This window comes from Symphalangus syndactylus, chromosome 13 (assembly GCF_028878055.3).
Source record: "Symphalangus syndactylus isolate Jambi chromosome 13, NHGRI_mSymSyn1-v2.1_pri, whole genome shotgun sequence".
Classification (NCBI taxonomy): Eukaryota; Metazoa; Chordata; class Mammalia; order Primates; family Hylobatidae; genus Symphalangus; species Symphalangus syndactylus.
This window is the reverse complement of record NC_072435.2, coordinates 98,814,047-98,831,031: the sequence shown is the minus strand read 5'-3', so window position 1 is coordinate 98,831,031 and position 16,985 is coordinate 98,814,047. Positions and strand designations below refer to the sequence as shown.

The window sequence follows — 16,985 nt, the reverse complement described above, 5'->3', positions numbered from 1 at the left end:
CCATACTCAAGCAATCCTCCTACCTCAACCTCTGGAGTAGCTAAGACTACAGGCACATGCCACCACACCTGGCTAGCGTTTTGTAATTTTTGTAAAGACTGGGTTTTGCCATGTTGCTCAGGCTGGCCTCAAGCAATGAACCCACCTTGGCCTCCCAAAGTGCTGAGATTACAGATGTGAGCCACCGTGCCCAGCATGTTGGTAATATTAAAACAAAAACAACATAAGACTGAGCTTCACCCCATGTCTGTCAATAAGAGAATGGACAAATACATTGTGGATACTCATATAATGAAATTGGGTGAGTCTGGGGCTATTTATTTTCTTTATGTATTTGTTAACATGTGTATATGTATACCCTTTTGTACATATGATATTAAGTTGTAATATGTGAAATGGCCTATATTTGACCATTTCTGACCTACAAAATACCAATTTCATGTAGTAACATAGTGTTTCAAAAAATAACTAAATGAAGTTCATTAAAGAAAAAAATGCTCAGTGTAGTTAAAAAAAAACTACTCAGGGCCGGGCGTGGTGGCTCACGCTTGTAATCCCAGCACTTTGGGAGGCCGAGGCGGGCGGATCACGAGGTCAGGAGATTGAGACCACGGTGAAACCCCGTCTCTATTACAAATACAAAAAAAATTAGCCGGGCGTGGTGGCGGGTGCCTGTAGTCCCAGCTACTCGGAGAGGCTGAGGCAGGAGGATGGCGTGAACCCGGGAGGCGGAGCTTGCAGTGAGCCGAGGTTGCGCCACTGCACTCTAGCCTGGGTGACAGAGCAAGACTCCGTCTCAAAAAAAAAAAAAAAAAAAAAAAAAAACTACTCAGAATCTCATAGGCTTATTAAAATTGGAAAAGACTTTGGAGATCATTTTTATTTTTCTATAGATAGGGAAACCAATGCCTGGAGACATTCATTCAATGAATCAATGTATCCACTAGAACCAAATGCTCTGGCTCTCAGACCAGTGTTTTTAAAATTATATCTCATGTTTGAAACAATTTGTAGTCTAGCCCAGACATTTAAAAATAAAACATTCCAATATAAATCTGTGTCCCTAGGCTGGAGATTTTCTGTGATTTACATGCAACTGAATAAGGCTGATGATGTCATGGGGAAGAGGCGGAATCCTGGGAGGAGGATGAACTACATCCGAATACTCTGCAGTTATCTTCTGTTGCATGATGAGAGGCTGACCCATGTGTCCCTTTACTAGGAGAGAGGGGGTGGTTGATTGATATTGGGAGAAAGACTATCCTTCTCTCAGAAGGAAAAGGCACATTTATACTTAACAGAGTGCCTGAGCTATGACAAATGCCTGTTCCTCTTGTAGCAACTTTACTTTCCCACATCCATGGCAGACATCAGTAATTGCTCCATGAACCAAGATACAGCCCTAGAACTTTTCTTGAAAAATTGATACCACAACCAATTTTGGGGGACTGGTGTTTGAGACAAAACTTGTTTTCCACCTTTGATGGGGGCAAGCCACTGTGGTGACTAGAGCTGGAATGAGTGACTTTGATAAACTGAGCAATGTGGACCAATCTCTGAGGAAAGAGAAGTGAAGTGGTTACCCCGAGGGAACTCTGCAGAAGAGGATGGAGGTGATCTGGCGACATGGAGTAGGGTGACACTGTAATACTGAAGAGCATTCACTGGAGAGATGAGGGATTCATTCATTCATTCTTTTTTTTTTTTCCAGTATAAGTTTTTGAGAATTTACTGTGTGCCAAGTGCTTGGGATATGGCTCAGAGCTGGTGCTTACCCTCATGCCTCATGGGGCTTACATTCTAGTGAGGGAAATGAACATTAAACTTGTGAACAGTTACACATATGGTATATGGTTAATCAAATAAAAATAAAGCAGGCAAAGGAGACATGATGGAGGTCACAGGGGGCTTTTTTGGAATGAAACAGGCAGTAATTTTTCTTAGGAGCAGTTACTTTTTAGATCAATCAAGAATGAGACAAAAAAAGATTTCATATTATTTATTCCTTCTCCAAGTCTTCTCTTCTTTATGTAGATGAGTTTATGACCTATATTATTTTCCCTTTCCCCGAAAAACTTCTTTTAACCTCTCCTGTGGGCAAGTAGGCTGGCAATGAATTTCTCACTTTTGTGTGTGTCTAAAACAGTCTTAGTTTTTCTTTTAGTGCTGAAGGATAATTTTACTGGATATAGAATTCTGGGTTGGTGTTTTCTGTTTTTTCAATAGTTTAAATATTTTATTCCACTATTTTCTTGCTCTCATGATTTCTAATGAGAAGTCTACTGTAATCTGTTTTTAAGTGAATTTTAAATTGACAAATAAAAATAGTGTGTGTGTATATATACTATTTATATCAGTATATATTGGTATCAGTATATATATACAGTACTATATGTATATATATGTATATATTGTATTAGTACTGTGTGTGTGTATATATATATATATACTGCATCAGTGCATGTGTGTGTATATATATAAAAGCATTTTGTCTGTGTATGTGTCTGTATATATATATCTATAGTGTGAAGTGTGATATTTTGAAATATATATACCTGTGGAATGGCCCAATAAAGTTAATTAACTTATGTATTATTTTACATACTTACCATTTTTTGTCGTGAAACCATTTAGAATCTACCCTCTTAGCGATGTTCAAAACACAATATGATGTTATTAACTGTAGTCACCATGTTGTTCAATAGATCTCTCACTGTAATTGTTATCCTCATTCTTCTATAAGGTGTATGTCTCCTGTAAATTTTCTAAATGTCCTCTGAGATGTCTGGATCTACTGTTTTGTGTCTGCCATTAATTTTAGGAAGTTCTTAACCATAATGACTTCATATATTATTTTCTGTCCCATTCTCTGCCTCTGTTTCTCCTTCATGTATTCCAATTATGTATATGCTGCACATTGGAAAATTGTCCCACAGTTCTTGTATGTTCTGGGTTTTTTTTTTCTTTCCATTTTAGTTTGGGAAGTTCGTATTGACCTATCTTCAAGTTCACTGATTCTTTGGCCATTTCCAATCTACTGATGAACCCATTGAAGGCATTTTTAATTTCTGTTACAGTGTTTTTTATTTATAGCATTTCTTTTTGATTCTGAGTTTTCATCATTCTGTTTACCTTGCCATCTGTTCTTTTATGTTGTCTACTTGTTCTATTAGAGCCCATATTAATCGTATTTATTTTAAATTCTTTATTTGAAAATTCCAACATCCATGTCATATCTGAATTTGGTTCTTATGCTTGCTTTGTCTCTTTAGCCTGTATCTTTTTGTGCCTTTTGGTAGGCCTCATAATTTTTATTGAAAACCAAGCATGATGTATCAGGTAATAGAAACTGGGATAAACAAATCTTTAGTATAAGGTTTTATGTTAATCTGGCTAGATGTCGGGTTGTGTTAATGTTTGTTGTAGCTGTGGGGGCCAGAGGCTTCAAATTTGTCCAGTGTTCTTTCTTTTTCCTATTCTCTGGACTTTGAGATTCCCTAACTACCCTTTCACACAGAGAGGCTGCATCTTGCAACATATTTAGTTGTAATCCACCATTATTATACTGAAGCCCTGTTGGTGTGATGATAAGGTGTGGATGGAGGGGAAAGATTCTATAATCTTATGATTAAATCTCAGTCTTTTAGTAAGTGTGCCTGTGACCTTCACAAGTGTTTCTTAGCATTTTTTTCTCTCTCTTAGGTAAGTAAGACAAGAAGGCTAAAGGGGGCTGGAGTGGGAAAGATTCCCTTCCCTCAGCTAGAACAAGGCCCTCATATGCTTTTGTTATGAAGAATTCCCTGGCCATGTTTCACAATGATTTCTCTTCCTCCTGTCAAATCCATGAAGGAATCTTTTTCAGACTTTCACTTTGGGAAACTGGTGGAGTTCCTTGAGGCAAAACTCACTAAAATATAGATTCTCTCTAAACCTGGTCCCCAGAAGATTTTTATTCTCAAGCTAGTTCATAACTAGCCTCCTACATCTCATCAAATTTACCTTTTAAATATTCCTACTAGTTTACGGTTCCAGAGGCTTCTGCTCTAGGTAAACAGATCCTGGTTTGACTATTTGGATTCACTGTAAAAAACTACCAGTCACATCAAAGTTGCCATCACCTTTCACCGGGCAACTGCCGGCTGCCTTCTAACCTGCTTCTGCTCTCAAAACCCTTGGTTGCTTTCTATCGCATGTTGTGCAACATCCCAACACCTCTCCTGCCCTTTCCCTCCATCCATCCGGGCTGCTCTCAGTTCTGAAAACACATCTGTCTTTGTCAGGCTGGGATACTCTTTTTCTCCACTCCTGAAATGACTAAACCCTTTTCACCCTTCAGGCTAGTCTCAGATCAACTATCATCTTCACAGGTCTCCACTCATGTTTCTCTGTTTCAGCACCTTGTTTTTCATTGATATCACTCGCTACTATTTATAATCACGTAACTGTGGACTGCTTTTGCCGCCTTCCCCTTGTAGATTGCAAGCCCCATGAGGGCATACATTTGCCTTATTCTGTCATATCTCCAGGGTCAAGTACAGGACAAGGCACATAGTAGGCATTCAATAAATATTTTTGAATGAAGAAATGTATAAGATGAGGCAAACCCTGCATGGATGAAAACGATATAATTTTCTACTTGAGTCCTTGCCACTGAAAGAGGTCATTCGGGAGCTACAGAGGGAGAGAGGAAGGAAGTAACAACAACAACAACGATAATAACAGCTAAGACTTGTTAAGTATGTCCTATGTGGCAGGTACTGCTCTAAACTCTTGTTGTTTAATTCATTTAACCTGCATACCAATCCTGTGTGATAGATATTATCATTATTTTTATTTTATGAATGGGAAAACTGAGGCAGAGAACACTTAAGTAGCTGGGCCTAGGTAACAGGTAACACAGCCAGGAAGGGGAAAAGCACAGATTTGACTTGAGAGGTCTGGGTCCAGTGCTTGTGCTCTTGGCCTCCAACCTCTGCCACCTCTTGAGTGTGGTGCATCTCAGACTCTTCCTTTGCTTCAACCCTATTAGCTTAAAAATGACTTTCACTTTCCGGTTAGCTAAAAAGCTGAATAGGAGATGGCAGCCTTCATTAAACCCCATTATGTGGTCTAAGAATACTTTTTAAAGCCTAACACTGGAGTTTTAGCATTAATAGAAAACCTATTTGAGGTTTATGTTGGACTTTAGATATGCTGGAGATGAAATTGATTAGCTTCAAGCTGTTATTTGTGCCTAGAGAGAAAGGCAAAATGAGCTTTGGGGAATTAATTGTCTCTGTTTCATTTCTCCTTTTAGGACAATTGCCTCTAGTTTTTTCATAACATGAACATGCTAGAGTTACAAGCATGACAGAGAGGAAAAGACAGAGTGGAAAAATGAACACATAGAAGTTATTTTTTAAGGGATAGCTACAAGAAGTGGGTGTGAAGTGGTCAGCTCGCTGGTATCTCAGAGGGGCTGAAAGTACAGGAGTTACCATATTTGTCTTTTTCTATTGAATCAAAACTGAAAATGAATATATCAGCATTTGTCAAGATTTATCATGAACTGATTGCATCTCAAAGGGAATGAGAAGTTGTTTCTGTAAAATACATTGTTTATTTTTTTGTACATTGAAATCATCTGCCATAATATTACTTCAGATAAAATTGGCAACAGCTGGAAGTCCTGTGCTGCAAAATAAGACACAGAGATGCTTTCACATTAAAAGAACTGGCAAAACTTGAATATTTGGAAGAATTTTTTAACAACCAAAACACCAAAAAAACCCCAAATGTGTCAGTAGTTGGGAAAAGTTGTGCCCTTGTGTCAGTAGCCTAAGGAAGCTGGAGGACACGGTTAAGAATGTTGGTCCTCGAGAGGCAGATAGTTTAAACTCTGATCCTGCTCATTTTATTCATTGGAACTTTGGGCAATGTAGAGAGTACTTGACCTTTTAAAGATATCATTTCTTCTTCTGTATGTTAGAAATAATGCTGACAGCATTTTCTATGGGCCAAGGCATGGACAATAGAGCAGGGCCTGGCCAATGGTCAGTGCCCAGCATTTGTTAGCTGTTAGCACCATGACCACTTGCATCCACCTCGCTTCATCAAGCCCAGTTCACGGGAGTCACATGTATCCTCTGGCACTACTGGCATTGATTGTGTAGTAGAAAAATAAAACTCTCCCCAAATTTTAAGACCTGGGTCCTAAACTCAGCTTCTTCACTGCCTAAGAAGGGGGTGTAACAAGACACTTCCTCTCTTTGAATCTCTGTTCCCTCCTCAGTAACATGAGTAAGCCAGAGAGTTTTTGGGAGGCTCAAGTGGAGTTACTGGTATGAAAACAAAATGTAAAGGAACATGCAAGTTGTAAAGGAGCAAATAATGCTGGTTTCTGAAATGAAGACCATCTATAGAAAGATACCTAAGGAGAAAGACTTTATCGATTTTATAGCTCTAGTATATTCATGAGTGTTTGACTGACTAAAAATGATAACAGCACCTGAAACCTCTGATGAGTGACTGGGATCAGTAGCTCCCTGCCCTGATTATACATTTTCATCACTGAAGGATTTACCATGAACAGATACTAGGGTCCCACTCTCACTGATTGGTCAAGGGTGGGAGCACGTGTTTATATTTTTAAAAGCATGTCAGGTATTGTATGATGTGCAGCCAGGATTGAGAAATACTGTATTTGATGCAAGAGATGTGTCACGTAACAAAAAGCACTGGACTTTAAGTCATGGGCTATAGATTTTGGCTCAAGTTCTGTCACTATCTAGAATGGTAGATTTGAAAAATTATAAAGAATACTATTAATAAAAGCCACTGGAGATTGCAAAAGGACTTTCCTTTTCCAACAGTCTCTGTTTCTGATTGTTTAATGCCAAAACAACTGGTTGCTCTAGACACTTAGGCAACCTGGTAGTTGTAGTTGTATCATAGAGGTAACCCAAAATTCATTCAGGGGTCTGAGACACTAGAAGGTTCTGGTTTGCTGAAGTTCATTTTGCAATAAATCAGCTGATCAACTTAGTCTTAAAAGGATCACTTCTATTGGCCTAGGTAATCATTGGGGTTGTACCTAGTATATGGTAGAAGCTATAAATATTGATTGAATAACTAAATAAGTAAGCGCAGTCACCACCTGTCCCAACATCATACCTAGTAGCTTTAATAATTATCCCCTATACTTAAGTATAAGGAATACACACACACACACACACACAGACACACACATGCACATGCACACACACACAATGCCTGTTAATATTGCAAATATAAAGTTACTTTCTCTTCTGAGAAGCAGTGAAATCTTTAATGCACAGGTTATAAGATCCAGTTCCCTGAAGGTATTTAAACAGAGGTGGATATTGAAGTTAGTGGGGGCTTAGCCTCAGATGACTTTTAAGGTCTCTTTTAACCCATAACTCCTGGAATGCGAAAGTGTATAAAGTACCTCAGGCCTTCCATCTCATTCTTGGTATTTGAACAACAGAACAAGGGCAGATAGAATGCTATTGGTTCTAGTGTTGTTTGTTTTCCTTTAAAATCAAGAGATCCAGCGCTATTGTTTTGAAAAATTCTAAATGTTTCTCTGCATTTGGCAAAGCCTGCTAAATTTGTCTACTGTTTCAAATTCTGATAGACATTTTCTAAGATGAAATGAGGCAAACAATTAAAATGAAAATGAAAAGCCTAACGTTTTGGAGGTAGACCAGATTTCTAGAGTTCTAAAATCTGCTTGCACACAGGGTTTGCAAATGCATTCCCACTGTTCTAAGCTGAATATTTATAAAATCATGTTCTGGGGTGAAGATTCTATGAAAGGAGGTAACTAATAGCGTGGCCTTTACAAGGCTGGCATAGGCCAAAGATACAAATTGGTGGCCTTTGATGATTCCAAGAGCAGTCGTGTTTTGTGTATCTCACACTACATTAAAAAAATCCAAAATGTTACCAACATTTAAAACTCAGAGGTTTTCACATGCATAAAAATACATATTTCTGCTTTTCCTGAAAATCCAGAAAGACTATTGTGCATTGCTGTAAAGAAATACCTGAGACTGGGTCATTTACAAAGAAAAGAGATTTAATTGACTCCTGAGAAGGGAAGTACCATGGCAAAACTAGGAGCAAGTGAGAGAGAGAGAGACACAGAGAGAGAAAGAGCAGGGGAGAAGGGGAGGAGGTGCCACACACTTTTAAATGACCAAATCTCAGGATAACTCACTCACCATCACAAGAACAGCACCAGAGGGATGGTGCTAAACCATTCATGAGAAATCTGTCCCCATTATCCAATCACCTCCCACCAGGGCCCACCTCCAACATTGGGGATTGCAATTCAACATGAGATTTCGGTGGGGCACAAATATACAAACTATATCAACTGTCTACAGTGGACCCACATTCTCTCATGGCAATAAAAGACAGGATCTGAAGGTCTCTGGCCCCTTATACTGGGACATATCACCCTAGGGTATCCCCACTTGGACCCTTCTTTCATTTCTGTCATCCACCTGGCCTCTGAAGGCATTTGCTTTGGTCTCCACTCTCGACAAAGCTGTGGCTCGGGAGGACTGTTTCTGGGCACCTGGCACGGCCAATGCCCTCTTTGCCATTTGACTGTGCCTTGAATTCAGGAAATATGTGTCTTGCTACAAGTTGTTACACTCCAGCATGGTTGCTTCTACTTGGTAGAACTCAAGAACTCTAACCTTTTCCTGCTCCCATTTCAAATTTACCAATTCCTGGTTTTCCCTCTTTTCTGTCCCCCAAATCTGGACACTTTTTTTTTTGAGTGAAAAGAGCTGGTATTAATAATTACGGTTGACCTTTGAACAAGGCAGAGGTTAGGGGTGCTGACCTCTCATGCAGTTGAAAATCTGCATATAATTTTTGACTCCCCCAAAACTTAGTTACTAGTAGTCTTCTGTTGACTGGAAGCTTATTGATAACATAGTCAATTAACATATTTTGTATGTTATTTGTATTATATACTGTATTCTTACAATAAAGTAATCTAAAGAAAAGAAAATGTTTTTAAGAAAATCGTAAAATATATATTTACTATTCATTAAGTGGAAGTGGATCATCATAAAAGTCCTCATCTTTGTCTGCATGTTGAGTAGGCTGAGGAGGATGAGGAAGAGGAGGGGTTGGTCTTGCTTCCTCAGGGTTGGCAGAGGCAGAAGAAAATTCCTATATAAGTGGACCTGCTCAGTTCAAGGGTCAACTGTACTCTGGGACAACATGTGTAAATTGGAGCTATTGTAGGTATAATAGTTTTCTAGGGCTGCTATAAGAAAGTATCACAAACCACCTGGCTTAAACCAACATAAATTAATTTTTTCACAATTCTAGAGACCAGAGGTCCAAATGTAGCTACCAGCAGCGTTGGCTTTTTTCTGGAGATTCTGAAGGAGCAAGCTGTTCAGTGCCTTTTTCCTAGCTTTTGGTAGTTGTTGGTGATATTTGGTGTTCCTTGGCTTGTAGGTACACCCCTCCAATCTCTGCCTTCCTTATCGCATGGGATTCTTCCTGCATGTCTGTATCTCTGTTTTCTTTTCTTATTAGGACACCAGTCATATTGGATTAAGGACCACCATTTTAGCTTAATTATCTTTGCAAAGACCTGATTTCCAAATAAGGTTACATTCACAGGCACAGGAGGTTAGGACCTCAACGTATCTTTTAGGGGACACAATTTATATCATAGCAAGCTAGGTCATTTGTTCATGCTACCTCAGGCCCAATGCCTTCCTGCAAATTGCCCTTTATTTGTCCAGACAAGTCTGCTCAACACCTCACCCAATCAGATCCCAAAGCTCTAAACACTTATCCTTCCTCATCCTGCTCCCTCCATGAATGATCTCATTCCATGTTACTGTTAGATGACAGGTCATCTGATTAAATAAATGGTAAGGAATGCTAAACTACATTGACTGTCTAAAGTTTATCTGCACTGTCTAATTAAAGATGATTTCTGAATTATAAGAGTAAAACATATTCAGTGGATAAAATTTGAATATTACATAGAAGTTACCCAGAGTTTGAATTATACCTCTGAGAAACAACTGTTAATTTGATTTTCTTCCAGTTTTTATTCTTTGCCTCTTAAAAATCAAAATTGTATAATTTTATGTATCATAGTAAGTATTTTTCCATGTAAACTCTAGTATACTATATAATGTTCAATATTTGTCAAGCATTTTCTAAATGCCACCTACTACCCTAAGTACTTTATGTGCATTATCCAATCTACTATTAATAGTTATAATATTCCTAGAGGTAGATATGATTATTTCTATTTTATGAATGAGAAACTGAAGCAGAGTAAACCTAGAGAATTTTTTCTAGGCTACACAAGTAATATGTTGTAGAATCAGGATTCAACCTTCAGAGCTTGCACTGACAGCACCGTGAAGAATATCTTAACTTAGAAACAAACCATAATTCGTTTTTATTTATATGGAAGCAAGAATCTCAAAAAGAATTGGCTTGGGTAATAAGATAAAGGCAAATGAAACTTGTATCTTTTCATCCCATTCACAGCACTCCTCTCCCCAAAAGAGATCTCAACACTCAAATCTCAATCCTAAATTTGCATGCACACACAAGCACACACCTACACATGTGCGCACATGTGCATGCCCCTCTACCATTCATCTAGTTGTAAATCTGGGGAATTATTCTTCTCTTTTTCTGTGTGCCTCTTCCTCCCATAATCAGCCCACTACCAAATTGGTTAAGAAGCCAGATTTGCTTCTTAGATATATCTTTAAACTGTCTTATCTCCATCTCCTCCAGGCCACCATCACCAGTGACAGGGAAATGTGGCATTGCACCAGCTCTGCTCATTAATATCTTTGACAGTTGGGGACTTTTTTGCCTGTTTACTTTCTACTGAGACGCTAGAAATGTAGATATGAATGGTTCGAGTTGACAGAGTAGGCTGTCAGTTTACCAGTGGAAATGAATTAGGTAAAGAAACCCACATCAACTGCTGGATAAGAATCAATGTGGGTGGTATAGCTCTTTTCTCTCCGTGTTCTTTACAATATTCTAGGGCAGTTTTAAGCAATTGAGATTGTTTTTTACCTTGTGACAGTGCATCAAAAGGAGTGGCTTGAGCGGTCAATATTGGGCTATGGGGTTGACAGATCTGGATTCAAGTTTCAACTCTGCTAATTATTTGTGTGACCTTTAGCAAGCTACTTGCTCTAAGCCTGTATTGGTTTCTTAGGACCACTGTAATAAATTACCACAAAATGGGTGACTTAAAACAACAGAAATGTATTCTCTCAGTTTGGGAAGCTACAAGTCTAAAATCAAGGTGTTCACGGGTCTGTGCTTTTTCTGAATCCCCTAGGGTAGGACCTTCCTTGTGGCTTCTTCCATCTCCTGGTAGCCCAGGTGTTCCTTGGCTCACAGCAGGGTATCTCCAATATCTGCCCCCGTCTTCACCTGGGTCTTCCCTCTGTGTCTTTGTCTTCACATGGCATTCTCTTGTGTGTCTCAGTTTCCTTTTCTTATAAGGACTCCAGTCTTATTAGATTATGGCTCACCCTAATCCAGAATGACTTCATCTTAATTTGGTTACATCTTCAAAGACCCTATTTCCAAATAAGGTCACATGCACAGGTGCTGGGGGTTAGGACTTTAATATGTCTTTTTTTGCAGGGAGGGGAGGGGGTAAACACAATTCAACCCATAAGCCTGAAAACTAGCTTTCTGACCTGCGCAAGAGAGATAATAACACTATCTGCTAGATACGATTCTTTTGAGGATTCAGTGACAAACATGTCTGGGGCCTCATGCAGTGCCTTCAACATAACTAGAACTCAGCACAAACATCCTGTCTTCTACCTCCCTTTCCAGACCCTCCCCTCCTCTTCTTCTCCTACTCAGCTACCCCAGTCTGTCATTTTTGTTTACTCAGAGTAGAAACACAAAACAAGCAACCAAAAGTTTACATATTACCTGACTCCATCCTTCCTGCCATTAATTTAGCAGGTGTTTTTGGTGAATTTTTCAAACGAACGTGTTTACCTTTCGCAGTATTTCCAGAAAGGACTCAAAGTTCAATGTCGTGTAAAAGACTAATTCGTACTTGCCAGTACATAGTCCCCAGGTCTTCTGTAAGCACAGTTTCTTTTGATGAAGAAAGCTATGAAGAACTCCATTCCTCTCCAGCACCATCCAGTGAAACTGATGAGGCCCCATTGATTTTCACTGCCAGAGGAGAAACTGAGGAGAGAGCCAGAGGAGCACCCAAGCAGGCTTGGAACTGTTCATTTTTGGAACAACTGGTAAAAAAGCCTAATTGGGCACACTCAGTAAATCCTGTTCACCTGGAGGCCCAAGGCATACACATCAACAGACACACAAGACCTAAGGGCCAGCCCTTGAGCAATCCCAAGAAAAATTCTGGTAAGTATCATGTTGTGGTTACTGACTCTTCTTGTTTCAACTGGTCACATTTTGTTTTTAACTTCAATATAAACAGAAAAAATATTGACTTAATGGCCAGTCCTATTCTAGAAGGTACCGTAAGAACTGTAGTAGCCAGTCCTCAGTGAAACTCTTCTTGTTGTCAAGCATTATATTGGAGGAGAGAACAGGTGCAGGTGCGAGTTGATGACAGGTAATTTGATGATTCAGTTATTGCACCTGACAATGACAGCTATTATCATCACCATTCCAGCCCCACTTATTAAGCTTTCACCGTGTGCTAGACACTGTGCTAGGCATTTTATATTATTTTATGAAATCCTCATATAATATTCAGGCAGATCATACTATTATCCCCATTTTACAGACAAGGAAGTTGTGAATTCATAGCACAGAATATAGGAGGAATGATTCAAAGTAAGGATATGGCCCAGAAGGGATAAGTTTTGACTGTGCTCAAATATCAACTCTCTCCCATCTCAGCTCTGTAGCCATGATCAAGTCTCATGAATGTTTTTGCAGCCCAGTTTTTTCATCTGCAAAAAATGACAATTATTACTTCAAATTAAATGATTTATATAAATAAAATTTCCTGAACATAGTAAGGGCTTAATGGGGGTGGTGATGATGGTGGTGGTACTTATGGTGCTGATGTTCAGACTGGAGGAGAGAAAATGTAAGGAAAAAATGTGGATCTCCAAATATTCCAAGAGCTGTCATGTAGAAGAAGGATGAGACTGATGTCATATAGTCTTTTCATTTATAGCAAGCTTGTCCGACTCATGGTCTATGGCTTTGTATGTGGCCCGACACAAATTCGTAAACTTTCTGAAAACATGAGATTATTTGTTTTTTTACTCATTAGCTATCATCAGTGTTAGTGTATTTTATTTATGGCCCAAAACAAGACAATTTTTTTCTTCCTATGTGGCCCAGGGAAGCCAAAAGATTGGACACCCCTGCTTTATAGGGACTTTTTGAGGTAGGTTTCCCTCTGCATGTTTGTACAATTTGTTGGAATTGACCAGAAGACAAAAGAGATAGATTTTGACTCAATACAAAGGAGAACTTTCTTTGAACTAGAAGAGAATGTACTGCATGGGCTAGAAGTGCTCAAGCAGGGGGCTGGGAGAACTTCTTCCAGAAAGGCTATGTCAGAGATTCCTTTGTTTCTGGGAGGCTGGGCCTGGTGATGGGAAACAGAAGATGCTGGTTGGCTAACACTTTTGAATTCTTACTATGAACAAGGCAATATGTCGAAATTGGAATGTACATCTTCGGTTTTGATCCACATGACTCTCCTCTGAGATAGAAGCTGTTATTTTCCCATGGTTTAGTGCAGAATCCAGGTCAGAATATTTCTAGATCCAGGTTCTAAATATGACTATAGTGACTCTTGAGTACTGAGCACTTGCCATGCACTTAATGCTTAACATTTTATCAGATTCTTTCCTCCAATACTTAGCTAGTTTCCTTTCTCATTTTAAGTCTTTGACTTGAAATGTCACCTGCTTAGGTCTTTCTCAACTTCCTTTCTCAGTTTATTTTTAATCACAGGATTTATTACCAGCTGGCACTTAAAATTTATTCATTCACTTTTTAGTCTGCTTCTCCTCCCCACTTTTTATTGCCTGCCATATTCCTTCTGTATCCCCAAGGTCTAGAATACTGCCGAGCACATACTGGGCATTCAAATACTAATAAATGAATGAAAAAACTTAATCTCACTAGCAACCCTGTGAAGTAGGTAATATAATTCCCATCTTTTGGGTAAGGACAAAGAGACTTAGGCCAGGTCAGGTACCAAGATTTGAATCTATGAAGTCCTGACCCCAGAGCTCTTTATTTCATTATACCACACTGTCCCTTTAAGATAGTTTGTTGCAAAATGTATCATTACTAAATTGCTTTCAGGGAAGGAAATTTCTATTTTTTTGGCTCAAGACATAGGAAAGCATATCCTGTCTAGGTCATGCCCTGTTGCCCCAAACTCCAAAGCTACATCATTGTTCTTTGGAGGATTCTTCTTGCACTGAATATTGATGGCAGTGAATGGTTCATCTGACAGGGCCAGAAATCCAAATCAACAGCTATGAAGCACCTAGTGTTCACAAAGCAACATGCTTGAAAGTTTTCATTTACTTGGAGATATTAAAATGCCATTCTGCCTTTATTTCAGGAAGTGATTCCTGCATTGGAGAATTCAGATTCACAAAAAAATTTTCACTGTTTGACTTGGGCATGTGGAATGTGCAGAGGGAGGTGCTCAGTACATACTAGGCATAGAACAGAGTGTGATGTACTAAACTGAATTACGTAAAGATAGACTGGCTGTTTGACATCCACTGTTAGGAAGGTACTATTCATTTTAATTATTTTACGTATTTTTTTTGAATTTTGGAATGATCTGAGTTGCTCCAAATATTCTAGACATCTATATGCTATTAAAAACCTTTTGAAAGCTTCTAGAAAGTGATTTAAAGCACATACATTTTTTATTTAAGGCACATAAATTATCTTAAGTCACTACTGAAGAATTAGACTTTAATTTGTGTAGGTCAATGGGCAGAATTTCTCAGGTAAAAGCTTCATGATTTATATATGTATTTATATATAAATCTTGAAGTTTATATATGCAATATATTATATAATATGGAAGTTTATATATATATATGAAAATGTAGGTAAATATATGTATGTGAATATATATATTCACACACATACAGCAGTCTTGGCTATGTTGTAAAAAAGCGTATCTTTTGTATGGAAAAAATTATTTCATTGGGCAAAGAAAGAAAAAAGTCAAACTTATTAGCATTAGTGGATATGTGTGTGTGATGTAGACCCAGTCTTAGGTTAATTTACTGCTTGTTTTAATCTTCAGCTGGTTTGAAGTTTCCAATAAAACTCATGAAGTAACAGCCTCCTGTATTTAAAAAAATCATCAGTTGACAGCCTACAGGAGCTGTAGACACATTTGCTTTTACATATCCATTAATAACTCCACTTGACAATTTTCCATTCACAAACTTTCCCTTCATTTAGAAGTTCGGGCCCTATTTTAGCCACCGATTCTTCTGTGTCTCTCTCTTTAGGAGTTTTGAACAGTTTTCCTTGAAATAGAAAGCTTTCTGAGGATTATGCAAAAGCTATTTTTTTTTTTTTTTTGAGGCGTTGGGTAGGTGGTTTCAAAGAATAGGAAAAGAATAGATAGCATTTTTGTTTTCTTAGAGAAATATGGGGAGGCAGGTGAGGATCATGTCAGGTTTTTTTTTTTTTCTTTCCCCTCTGTGCACATTACAAATGTTGATTTCTCAGACGTCCAGTTGTCGCGGGGGCGCGGTGTGGGTCCCGCACACTTGAGCCTAATCTCTGTCCTGCTTTCCTGCTTTGCCTTCCAGGTTCTGCCGCCAGACCTTCCACTGCCATCGGCCTTTGCAGGAGGAGCCAGACCCCCTGCGCCCTGCAGAGCGCCGGCCGGAGTAACACAGAGCTGGAGCGGGAGGAGAGGATGGCAGTCCCAGCAGGCGCTCAGGCACACCCCGACATCCAAAGCAGACTCCTGGGCGCGTCCGGAAATCCCCTTCGAAGAGGCGCGGTTGCCATGGCGCCGGAGATGCTCCCCAAGCATCCTCATACCCCGCGGGACAGGAGGCCTCAGGCGGACGCCTCCCTCCATGGCAATCTGGCAGGAGCGCCCCTTCCTCTGCTGGCCTGTGCTTCCACCCATTTCCCCTCCAAGAGGTTAATAAAGGTTTGCTCCTCAGCAGCCCCCCGCCCAACCCGGCGTTTCCATACGGTTTGTTCACAGGCCCTTTCTAGGCCGGTGGTGAATGCTCACTTACATTGACCGCTGCGAGGGAATTGTTCGGCGAGTGCTGCCCATCTTCAAATCAATGCCTGCTCAGAACAACAGAAAGGGCCTCAGATGTACTGGTTTCCACAGAACCATTGTTAGGCTTTTGTGAAGCATTTTTGAACCTAATAAATAATGTCAAAAGTCCCTAGCGCAGCCAAAAATGTTCCTTTTGAAGCATCTCTAATAGTATTTTTGTTCTGCGGTGTCTCCCAGTGTTACAAAGAATTTGCGCCTCACAATAGGGATGGGGTACATCGCGTGCCACTTTGCAACGTGCCTCGTGGGATTGTGAGGACCCCTCTTTGTTTTGCTTTCGCAGGTAAACGGTTTCACTTGCCAACTTTGCCTTTGGCTTAAGGATGTTTTCTAAGGGCCTTTAGAATTTCTAAAGAGAGACTGGGAAAACATAATTGAATGTCTGTAATTTAATAATTTACATGAAATTTGATTACTCCTGATGTGCCCAGGGGAATTTTTCATGTCGTATTAAGGGTTTAATGTTAGAAACTTGAAGCTGGACCGCAGTTTGAGGCCCTGAAACACTTGGAACCAAGTTTAATGTAAAAGAGGTGCTGAATTTCTGATTTGTAATACATAATACTGAAGCAGCTTAGGGAGCATTTTATCAAACTGGTAATTTTAGGCAATACCTTTTATTTTGTCTAATATAACAGCTTTTCAT

General features: G+C 39.4%; 1 protein-coding gene across 16 annotated transcripts in view; it reads left to right on the top strand.

Annotated features, from left to right (window-relative positions):
* C13H12orf42 (chromosome 13 C12orf42 homolog) overlaps nt 1-16,447 on the top strand; it is a 222,569-nt gene extending 206,122 nt beyond the window's left edge. For all 16 annotated transcript variants that reach the window (XM_055236285.2, XM_063614346.1, XM_055236283.2 and 13 more), the window contains 2 exons: nt 12,052-12,423; nt 15,846-16,447. In XM_055236285.2, coding sequence (XP_055092260.1) covers nt 12,052-12,423; nt 15,846-16,294 — 821 coding nt within the window. In that variant the 3' untranslated portion in view covers nt 16,295-16,447. The remainder of the gene's footprint in view (nt 1-12,051; nt 12,424-15,845) is intronic.
* The last annotated feature ends 538 nt before the right edge of the window (nt 16,448-16,985 follow it).